The following is a 12,308-nucleotide window of genomic DNA, read 5'->3' as shown; positions in this document are numbered from 1 at the left end:
TAAATATGCTAATAATTTAGTGCCAGGACTCACTATGGGATATAAACCTATTTATTAAATGTGAATGCTGTTTGTTTAATGTTGGAGAGGGAGACCTGGAGTGTTCAATTATTGCTCGGCTTTCCATATTCCATGTAATTATTCATTTTCCAAGCAGGTCCCAACATCTCAGTATCCAGACAAGAAACCAGCAACATGTTGTGAAATCTGCAATAACAGGTAGGAGAAAACTACCCAGTCCACCAAAAGCTTTGTCCGTTAGCCCTCCAGATTTTGCATCCTAAATGGTTTGGAGCCCCTCCTTCTATTAAGGGGTAGCATGGTGGCTCAGTGGTTAGCACTTCTGCCTCACATCACTGGGGTGACGAGATCGATTCCCGGCCATTTCTTTATCTGTGTGAAATTTGTATGTTCTCACTGGCTTTCTTCTGTGTGCTCCAATTTCCTCTCACACTCCAAAAACATATTAGTAGGTTAATTGGCTGCTATCAAATTGACCCTAGTCGCTCTCTCTCTCTCTCTCTCTCTCTCTCTCTCTCTCTCTCTCTCTCTCTCAAGGTGTGTGTGTGTTAGGGAATTTAGACTGTAAGCTCCAATGGGGCAGGGACTGATGTGAGTGAGTTCTCTGTACAGCACTGTGAAATAAGTGGCGCTATATAAATAGATGATGATATTATGCCACATAATGGAGAAGGGAGCAGCCAAAGTTTGGCTTTCCAAGAGGTGAAAATTCTGGAGAGCAGAGCAATGAGTAATTTGCTTCTGGGCCACATATGAGGCCATTAGTAGATTTTTTTTTTGATGGACCTTTTACATTCTCAATCTACTCCTGACCACAATATGAATTGATAAGAGAATGAGTTCAGAATTATACTAGATAGAATGTATCATGACAAACCATGCTTTCCACAGCCATAGTTATGTAGATGCTAAGAAGACTAATGTAAAATGTATTTTACTGCAAACACGTTATACACATGCCATATTATATTATATCAATTGGAGTAGACCCTACAACAGCACCGGTTACGAATATATTTAATAAAATAATAGATTAAATAAGCCACAAAACAATACTTTATTGTATTATAAGAAGAATGTGGTATTAGAGGCCAGATACATTGTTACATCCATGAACACATTTCTAGATGATGTAATGGATTCTGCCTCTGGGTGAGAACTTCTCTTGCGTTATTTCTTCTGACATATGTAAAAACTCCAGCGTCTGTCCCTAGAACACAAGACACAGTTTCATAATGTTAAACAATAGAACAGACAGAGATTATCCAACTTTCATTAGTCCAATAGGCATTTATATGGTCACACAACATATAGGGAGGTGTGAAACAAGGTTAAATCTGGATTCCAGTTTTTCATCTGTCCAGGGGAAGAAAAAGTGGATGCAAGAGGTTTTAATTGCTATTAGTTGACTCACATTAATGTCAGGTATTAGTGTAATCAATGGTGCAGAGTAAGACTAAATGGCAGCGAAAGTTTCTGCAATGACGCCAGAGCTGAGTAAGTGGAATGGTCGCAGGGCGGCCTGCGGGCCAGTAGCAGACAGGGAAGCCCATCCCATTCCCACCTTGAAGGGCATGAGTAGTATAGCCTGTTCTAAAGGAGTGGGGAGGGAGTCAGGCAGCATTGTGGTTAGGATTTACCACCCGCCTAACCCTTCAGAGTTTGGATGGGTCAGAGATTTTGGGTATAGGTAGATCAATTATAAATAAAAAATTATTTATAAGTCAAAAAAAGGACATGTGACCTCTCGCCAGTCCCCTTCATGTAAGCAAACAGTTGCTACATACATTGTATTATCGTATTGTATTTTGCATTTATTGTGTTTTCCTAGATTTTGCACACTTTATGTTCTCGCTGTCATATTTCGGTTTGTCACAGGCTGGAAAATCTAATTTTTCTAACTCAGCGTCGGTTTAAACATCTTTTTATAATCTCCTTTTGTGTCCATTTTCAATTGATTTAAACATCATTGAAAATTTAAACTCAGTGACAGTAATACCTCTGGGCATTGACAGCGTACCATCCGCTAGTATTCTACATCTACATAGTATTTTTCCTCATTGCCTCAAATTTCTTTATTATAAAGTAGTGTAATTTATATTGTTATATGCTTCGCTTTTACAGTGTGCTGGACTGAGCTGTATTCACTGTGCAGCTAGAAATGGAGATTGTAGCCAGGTTGTCAGTGATAATGTTCAGCAAATACTGAACTTCCATATCTAGATTTCCTGGTAAGATCTTCTGGATATAAGAAGACTCAGATTAGTTTACAGCCCTGTACAGGTCAATATAAGGTAATTAAAAAATAAACAAGTTTAAAAAAAGTGTTTTAAAAATGTAAACAATAAAACTATTTTATTTAAATATAACCCCGCTCTTATCTTCTAGAGCCTTCATAAACTAAAGTAAACTGTATAAATTAGGTATCAAAATAAATGGGAAAAATATGGGAACACATTTATATGATTTGATTCTGTGCTCACTAATTATTTGAAAAGAATGATGAATCATATGAAAGTGCATTTTATTTTTACTAATTTTGCCTAAATTAATTTGTATAATTTTGCAAAATATTTGAAGAAAAAAAAAAAGATGATCTAGGACAGGCCCTACCCCAACTATAAATCTGCCATCTCATTTTAAATTTGCCTCCCCCTCCGATGTGACATGGCTTTGCCAAGGTGCAAAGTTACTCTTTTTTTTTTGCTTTACTTTGCTTAATAAATCAGGCTGTATTCAATCAAAAAACAAAGAAAATTTAGAACAAATTGAAAATAAATTAGTCTCTAATTTAGAGAATATCAGCCATAAATGGGAAAAAGAAATAATTCTTTAATGTTTGAAAAATGCTCACAGGTGTCTGCCAAGGTATAGAATTTGGTTCTGCATTGCCTCCTTCTGGTGATAAGTGATATTGCAACAGCTGTAGTTTTACAAGAAAGCAGCTGTATGCCACAAAATTGAAAGAAACAGCAGCGCCAACACCAGTCTTAAAGACAATTTCTAAGCAGAGTATCAATATCTAATGTAAGGAAATATTTACATATATTGTAACAAATGATGCAAAATGCTCTCTCTCTGAGAGAAATGGTCACTGCTATAGAATACATACGATACGCCATTTCCATAGTAACTATGAGCCCCAGTCAGGTAATAATTAGTAGGTGGTTCCCATCTTAAGGACTTCTCAAATGCATGGACGTAGCCGGTCCACTCGCAGTTGCGTGTAACCACCACCTCTCCTTTACAGCAATGAATCTGCCACCTAGAAAATAGCATATTGTGAATTCATGTTTTAAAATAGCACTAGCAGCAAATTGTTATAATTAATCTTCATTATTTGTGCAATTTCTCAAAATTATTATTTTAAAATGTAAGGCTTATGTTTAGGTATGGGCTGCAGTGCCTAGTTAATTGTGTAGATGGCACTGTTACTTTAGCGGTATTTGAAGACAGTTTGGGGTGTATTTATTAAGCTGTGACTTTCTGGCAAGTTTGAAAAGTGGACATGTTGCCTATAGCAAACAATCAGATTCTAGCTGTCATTTTGTAGAATGTACTAAATAAATATGTAGAATCTGATTGGTCGCTATAGGCAACATCTCCACTTTTCAAACTCGCCGGAAACTCACAGCTTGATACATTTACCCCTTGATTGACATCTATAGATATCAGTAGCAAATATCTGCAGTCTATAACTATCTCAACTATGAAAGGTGATTATGCAATTTAAATGGTCATTGCAGCTTTAAATAGTATCTGACCTGGTGGTTTACAGAACTAGGTATTCCCAAAGCCTCCTGACTTTGGTACTTACCTAGTCCAACCTGGCTTCGCTTCCAAATTCTGATGGGATTGGGCTTTGGGAATATCTAGTGCTGTAAACCACCCGGCAATACCAGCAGGGATGTTATCACTGTACGGGCTTTGTCCTTTATCCTCCTGTTCCTACCATTGCTCATGCCATTCTCTTCCCCTCCCTCCCTTTTCTAGATCCCCTACCTCCTTCCTTAGGGATAATGATACTGATCAACCATATTCTATACATAAAGGTCACTCTCTTAAAACGTTAGGTTGACAGGGAGAGACCGTATCACTGGATTATATCCAAGTGCACCTCCAGAGAACTAATTCATTCACTACGTAGATTAGATAGAAATAATCAATATAGACCTCATACATGTCCATACTTAATAAAGCTTAGTGTAAGGGGCACATAATATCATCTCAAGATGTAGGAGGCGACAACCTTTGGCTCCTTGTGTACAGTAACATCTAAGCCTTGTACAGAGATTTATTTTATGATTATCATTTTGAATTTATATATTTTTTTGGGGATCATTTAATTTTTAGTAGGAAGGGCGCTGGTTTCTGAAAGCATTTCTATATATATATTAATTGTTTGTCAGATGCTAAAAATCTGTGTGTTAATATACATTTGGATATTTTATCACACCTGTTAATCTTCTTTATCGATTATACTTATGATCTGCTTTGGTTCATATTTTTTATTGATATACACATTTCATAATGGAATCATTTATTATTAGTCAATCACGATATTACCTGCAGACTACCCAATTATTTGCTGCAAATTGATCTGTGGGCTATATAAACTGACACTCAGGACTCCTGCATTCCCATTGAGGAAGTCACAAGAGTGACAAAACGTGTTTGATTACCACCCTCTTCCAGTATCATGACAGGATTCGCCGACAGGTAGTGATGTGTGTGTTCCGCAGTGGAACACACGCCATCTCTCTTCACTTTACTTCGCTTAAGGAGCGTCTCCTCCTACACCCACTTCGAACAAGAAGCCGGCCAACGCTTACCCTCACACAATAAGACTCCTCTTCTATTTGTAAAGAGCCGTAGTGGTGCCCCGCGCCACCTTGACTCACTGCTTCCACTCACCTGTGCCCCGGACGTCACCATGACAATCGGGACATCACTTCCCCTTCCATCCTGGCCATTACCAAGGCAATGGGCAGGACTCTCTTTGCAGATAATGCCGCGTTCCGGCATGTCAAGCAGCTGGGCACATGCGCAAGATAATTAATTTACTAAACAGTCTTCTGAGGTTGATTATTAAGACCTGTGCCTCCTCATTTCCGATTCGCCTTCCTGCTGGTTATAGCATTCTGTGTGCTGCACATTTTGCTGACCAGCTTTCTGTTCCTAGGATACTTGCCATCTGTGACCTGATTCTCTGTTGTGACCTCGGCTTGCTTTCTGGACCCTGCCTGTTTGCCTGTGCCCTTTGACCTTTTGCCTGTCCTCCGGATTTGCTATCTGCCCAGACCTCTACTAGTCCGGTTCTAAAAATGTATCAGATAGCCGCAGCCCTAACAGTATTCAAACATTCAAGCGTTCTCTGAAATCCCACCTCTTCAGGCAAGCTTATAATATTCCTCAACCACCCTCTTAACCTATTACCACCCTTTATGCAATTCGCATAAGACTACAACCCTCTGACCAACATTGCTGTGTGTCTGTCATCCCCAGTATTGTTTTTTTTACTGTTTGTTTCCAATTGTAAAGCGCTACAGAATATGCTGGCGCTATATAAATAAATGATGAAGATCTTTCTCTCCACTGTGACATCATCAACAAGCCGCCTCGATGGACAAGTTTGTGGTTAAATCCTGCACAAAGCTAATAGTTGCAAAAAAGGTAACACAGAATGGGTGGTTTGAAGTAGGCATACTTGCCACCTTTAAAATCCAAGATATCCCAGAGGGAAGGTCAAGTGGCAAGTAAAGGAGGAAGGGGGCATGGTGTGGCAATTTGCTTCATTTTGGCCGCCTCCTCTGTGATATGCAGCAATCTCGTTATTGATCTGATTTTCAGTGTTTTATGTCATTGAGGCCCCAGTCCTGCCCACTTCTCTAGGAGAAAACTCTGCTCTCCTGGCAGTCTGGGAGAACTACACAAAATTCGGGAGTCTCACTTACATTTAGGGAGACCAGGCAGGTATGGAAGTAGATGGGAAAGGGCCAATCCTAAGGCTGCAGAGCAGTAACGGTTATCCAGAGCAGGTAAACTATATAATAATATTTCAGTTACGGATCTTCCAAACTTGAGCTCAGAAATATCATGATTGCAAATATCTATGTTAGGGCCTAACAGATTGAATGGAAGACACTTGTTTGAAAGCAGACATGTCACTTAATTGCTTAATTATTGTTCATTAGCTTTCTGAATGTATTATTACTAGACTGATTACCTTCTGTCCCTTGCGTTAGGGTCATAATAGCTCGTGATGCCGTTTACAACAGATCCAAATGGACAGATAAAGGTAAACGGTTTGTTTAAGTCACTGAGGTAGTTTGTCCAGTAACAAGTCATTGGTCTGCTAAAGGTGGTTTGGCAGCCAAAGGTCCAGACGCGATCCTTAAACTTTTGGTCAAAGGTGCTGGAGAAAGGTAAAGAGTTAGATCAATACATTTTTTGGCATATCCCTTTTGCACTGTCTATACACCAATACATAATTTAAATGGCTGTTACAGGGTTCACAGAATGCTGACAGGTGTGAAGACTTCCTAGAACTTTGCCACACTGTTCGTGATTAATGCCCAACAGACCATGGGAATTTTATGGAGCTATAGTTCAGCAGAGCCAGCAGGTCTGCAATCACGAAACCCCCAGGTGTAATCCTTAGCGCATAGACAGCATCGGAGACTCAAACATCAATGACTTTCAGAAGCAAAATGACACACACCCAGAAACCTCTCCTGGGGCCTTTATAAGGTGATCCCTCCCTGCAGGGTTATTCTCAAGTCTTAGAAAATAAAGGTACCCCCTGGTTGGTGGAGTTCATTGTGGGGCCGTACAAGATCGTAGTCATGTCGCAGGACCAAATGTCAGGGCCGTAACGAGGGTGGTGCGGCTGGTGCAGCCGCCCAGGGCGCAAGGCCAAGGCGGGCGCCACGGTCGCACGCTTTTACACCAAGCACAGTCTCCTGATGCAACAGTGCTAGTATGACCGGCGGACGCCAGCCTCACCACCCTCATTACGTCTCTGATATATAGAGGCTCTTCACCTGCCACAACGATAGGCTACTAGTGTGGCCATATTAGACGGCAGTTGAACTAAGGAGCGCATGTGCAGTGTAACAGGACACTCCTCCTCCAGCTTTCACAATAATCACGTGGATCTCCTTAGGTCACTCCACTAGCTTCTCCAGACTGCCCACAATGTTTTCCAGGCAACAGATGGGCAATGAAGTGTTTCTCCTGTCCTCCATCTGTGCAGGTAAGTACTGCTCTCAACCTGTAGGTTTTATCTCCATTCCCCCTTCAAAGTAAGAGTCTCTCCTTCTGCCAACCCTTAGCCAGTGTCTCCCCCCGCCCCCCTTCTCTCCCTGCCCTCTGGAGGTAGTGGCTATTCATTAATTGGTGGAGGCGATTAATTTATTGGTGGGGATAGGGGTTATTGTTGTGCCTATTTATGATGTGGTGATGGAACTATTAATTTAATACTGGGGATGTTTGTATGCTTTTAATTGGATGTGGGGCTAAGTTGGGGAGAAACAAGCCTATTTATGGCATGTGAAGGCTATTAATTTAATAATGGGGCTGGTAGGGGGAGAATTCCTATTTATTAAATGTAAATAATGTTAATTTAATCTTGGGAAGGAGGCCTTAATATTATCTATGGGTTTTATTGATTTAATGTCAGGCTGGTTGAGGGAGGGATCCTAGAGTATTCACTAGTTTCTAGTGCTTTCCTTGAGGTGATAATAATGATCTATTTTTCAAACAGGGCCCTAATTGGATCCAGGCAAGCAGCAACTGAACTAAGACATCAGCAGCAGCACCAAATTGTCAAAACTGCAAGAACAGTTAGGACAGAGCTGCATAGTGTTATAGAATGGTCTAGTGCCCGTAAAGGCTAGACATGCACATCACAGTAGGATGGGTACATCTCTTCAGCCAGTGCGCATCTACTCCCATCAAGATTGAGGGACGCATATCGTTTCTCTCGTCCAGCGCACTAAAATTTCTAGTTACCACTCCGCCAAATGTGTCCCCCCCCCCATTCCCCCGCTGTTCTCATGCCACAATGTCTGACTCAGTCCTAGGGGAGAACAATGGGATCTTGATCTTGTCATTGACCCCTTGGAGATGGTGGGTGATAGTCACTCCCTGTCTTATCCCCTTCTAGTCATTTGTGATGTCAGAGAGTCTCCAGCTGCTCCCAGCTTCCTGTGCTCAGTGTCCTCACAAGAAGTGACTGGTCCAAAATAAAACATCACACCTGGCCCTGTTTAAGAACAATAGCTGACCACTATCCTTTACTCCAATTGACTGCTGGGAAATAACGAGCCTGGTCATGTCTTTTCCATAACAATAGGTAAGAACCAAATTTGTAAAATATTTCTTTACAGCCAGTAGGTGGCGGTGTTTCCACAGCTGTAAGTAGACAGAACTCACCATCAGCCAAATGCTCTCTATAGATAGCGATAGGACATCTGAGGGCTAAAATAAGGTGCTATGTTGCAAACAGACAGAAAACAATAACTATAATCAGGATGTGAGGACGCAGTATGTACATAAGATGTAGATAGTTGTATTTGAATCTGCAGAGTGAGAGAATAACGAGGTGTGAATTCCATATGTTGCAGTAAGAGGAAAAATGTATATTAACCTCATAAAACAGTGAGCAGGAAATGGTTATGTCAAAATACCAACCTCAAGACTGGATAATAAGGAAATGTCATGTAATGTAGACCTTGCGCCTACTCACAGTGGAGGCAGCCATTGTGCAGGCTGAACCAATCACTTTGTTTCCTACCTTAGTGATGTCACTAGTTCTTAGTGCAGTGATTGGCTGCAATCTGACAGATCTTGGTTCACCCCATAGAATGGCTGCCTCCATTGGCTGTAGATGAGGATACAGTTTGATATCTGGAATATATTATTTATTACCTGATAATTAAGTGAATGCTCTGGACGTTTTGGCACGTGTAGTTGAAAGGTTGATGAAATTTACTGGTCCATAGTGCTAAGAAAAGAAAATATAAATATATATTATTAACATGATGTGACAGAGAATACACACAAGCCTCTATGTTTTTATGATTAGTGAGCGCTACAGAAGTGTGGAGGATAGTAGTGGAAGTCCTACTGTAATATAGATTCTTATGGAGAATGTTAGTGACCAAGAGAGTGAGATTCCAAATAGGAATTAACTCCCCTCACTTTGCCCATCGTATCGGCTGCCCCCTTTGTCTCTGTGAGGAGAATATACCTGTTAAGGGTTCTTTTTTCTGTCATCAGTGAATAACGAAATAGCTTGCGCTTGTCGCAGAATATTTATTTGAATAACCTGTGTTATTGAGAGATCACCACATATATAATGGGTAATTTAATGGTTCTAAGACACAACCTCAGTAGTTCACAGTGGACCTATTAATGAACCGCAATATTGAGAATATAAAGCCGGCTGTGATTGCAACTTATGTGGATAGTACATGAGGTTGTGTTCATATACTTACCCTGTCAGCTGGTCATTATTTCTCTAGAATGGATATTATAAAATAGAATAAGAGCCACACATAGCAAGTTTTAAACAATTTGTGGTACACATTTCACTCATATTTCGCTGTCTTTTAATAATTCAATTTTTAATTATTACTAATAAAAGTTATGCACCAAAATATAAAACATATCTATATCAGCATTATCTTAATGCACTCCGATTAGAGCTGGGTTCTCTTCATTGGTTTTTCAAGTTTTATGTATGTCAATGAACTATAATTGACATACTATGAAACTTCATTGGTTCCGTGCACCAATATTATATACACTCTTTTTGTCTTTTCCTTGTTTATGCAGTATTGTAGGTGTATTTTGGTAGCACCTTACATATCATACAATATTTTGACTTGGAGTAACCAATGACTACAACATTCTACTCCTGGGGTTAAATGTATTATGGTCTGGTTTTTTTCATCCTGCCGGAAATTGTCGAGTTTACAGCTAAAATTTAAAGCGGCGCTGGCTTGTAAAGGCAAACTGAGAGAGAGAGAGGGAGGACAAATAAGGTACAAAAATGGTACGTGACTGGTTATTAGTAACACAAAATAAGTTCATATAGTCTTTATGCACACTTGGAATGTACAGGCGGCTGTCAGTCCTCCAAAGAATACCAGAAGGTGAAATTGGGATTAATCTGAAACAGGAATAGAAGGACAAAGCGCACAATAGGGCAGTATTTTTGCAATATGCTTGCTTAACAGTATATTCATATATGTGAGTACCAGATTATAAAAGGTATAGAAGCACATCCAGAAATATCCTTATCACCAAAAGATAGGACAGATTTAACCAGAGAAAATAAACCAAAATGAGTGTCTCAAAATATAGCAGACAGTGGTGGAGTAGGGATAATGGTATGGCGCTGTTTTTCCAGGTTTGGGCATACCCCTTATCTCCAGTGAAGGACAATCTTAATGCTTCAGCATACCAAGTAATTTTGGACAATTCTATGCTTCCAACCTTGTGGAAACAGTTTGGAGAAGGCCCTTTTCTATTCCAACAAGACTGTGCCCCAGTGCACAAAGCAAGGACTACAAAGACATGGTTTGATGAGTTTGGTGTGGAAGAACTTGACTGGCCCTCACAGAGCCCTGACCTCAACCCCATCGAACACCTTTGGGATGAACTGGAATGGAGATTGCGAGCCAGGGCTTCTCATCCAACATCAGTGCCTGACCTCAAATGCTCAACAGAATGAATGGGCACAAATTCTTGTGTAAAGCCTTCCAAGAAGAGTGGAAGCTGTTATCACTGCAAAGGGGGAACCAACTCCATATTAAAGTATATGTATTTGAATACAAGGTCATTACAGTCACTGTTGGTGTAATGGTCAAGTGTTTGAATACTTTTCTCCATATAGTGCATCTCCTATATATCTATGTCACCATATCTCATATCTATCTATGTCATATCTACCTATCTATCTCATATCTCTATCACACATGTGATGCTCATGTATAACATGTACACAGTGATTTTGGATGTCATTGCAATGCTCATAAGGAAAACATGTATTACATGGAATAATGCAGCATGGCTTTTGTTTTCAATACCCCTAAATGTATAAAAGCACTCAGCCTACGGCCTCGATTTACAATGCCTTTATATGTTTTTCAGTAAAGGGTACAATATCTCCTATATTTTTGTAGAATATAACGTTACCTGCAGATGCCGGAGCGATACTCATTAGGAGAAGCACTATCACCTGCATGACTACAGAACCAAAGCAGTCTGGACCCAGATGAAGTCTTGGTGTTATTGTGTTATATGTAAATCTGTGTTCCAGGCGGTTTATATATGATGCTGATGGAGTCTACATACACATTGACCAGCTGGGCTCCTGATATCACTCCTAAAAACAGCATTTGACAGAGAGTCAAGGTTACAAATTACACAGTGATTAAACTTACTATTTTGTTATGTGGTAACAGAGTGGTTTATACAGGCAAAACAGCCCCCCCCCCCCCCCAATGTATTCTTTAAATATAGCATCTATCCTCTAACCCAGGGGTAGGCAACCTGCGGCTCTCCAGGTGTTGTGAAACTACAAGTCCCAGCATGCTTTGCCAGTAGATAACCAGCAGATAGGTGGCAAGGCATGCTGGGATTTGTAGTTTCACAACACCTGGGGAGCCGCAGGTTGCCTACCCCTGCTCTAACCATTGGTTGGATACATTTTCTAATGGAGTGTATCTAATAATTACGTTGGCTGAAGAGTCCTGATCACCTGGGGGCCAGGTGTCCTATTGGCGATGTCAACAGTTTGAATGGACCTGTGCGAAAGGCTGCTCATTTCAAACCGGATGATGGTGGGTACGTGAGTTAGTGACGATATGTGGCACCATACATCCATCATTATCCTCACAGTGCGGATTCAGTGATCACTCAGGACTGAATTTTATAGAAGGCTTTTGGCAATATTCTGGCTTCACAAACCATCAGAGATTATGTGGAGATTCTACTAATTCATTTTACACATCTGGATGCTCTACTAATATTAGAGGTGTCAACAAGCTTACAATAGATATGAAGGAGTTTGTTTTATCAAATTTAATGGGGAATGTCACAATATAAGCATTCTTTAATTCCTCCTGGTAACATCTTAGGGTATATCTGCATCACAAGGAGTCTGATAAATAAAAACAAACATGTTGGAATGTAATTTGTCTGCAAAATATCATAAAAATATTCCACATGTGCTTGAAAAAAAAAATGGTTTATCTTAAGTCACAATTACCCAAAAA

General features: G+C 40.2%; 1 protein-coding gene across 1 annotated transcript; it reads right to left on the bottom strand.

The window, feature by feature from the left end:
• Positions 1–1,098: 1,098 nt before the first annotated feature.
• On the bottom strand, positions 1,099–11,327 carry LOC142150217 (hemagglutinin/amebocyte aggregation factor-like). Its single transcript, XM_075205423.1, has 5 exons — positions 11,227–11,327; positions 8,953–9,028; positions 6,248–6,436; positions 3,134–3,286; positions 1,099–1,231 (listed from the first exon to the last, which is right to left on the bottom strand). Exons 1-5 carry the CDS (start codon positions 11,273–11,275, stop codon positions 1,192–1,194), a joined length of 507 nt encoding a protein of 168 aa, XP_075061524.1. The 5' UTR covers positions 11,276–11,327; the 3' UTR covers positions 1,099–1,191.
• Between the last annotated feature and the right edge of the window lie 981 nt (positions 11,328–12,308).

Source organism: Mixophyes fleayi, chromosome 4 (assembly GCF_038048845.1).
Source record: "Mixophyes fleayi isolate aMixFle1 chromosome 4, aMixFle1.hap1, whole genome shotgun sequence".
Taxonomy (NCBI): domain Eukaryota; kingdom Metazoa; phylum Chordata; class Amphibia; order Anura; family Limnodynastidae; genus Mixophyes; species Mixophyes fleayi.
The sequence above is the reverse complement of the archived record's forward strand: the minus strand, read 5'-3'. Positions and strand labels throughout refer to the sequence as shown.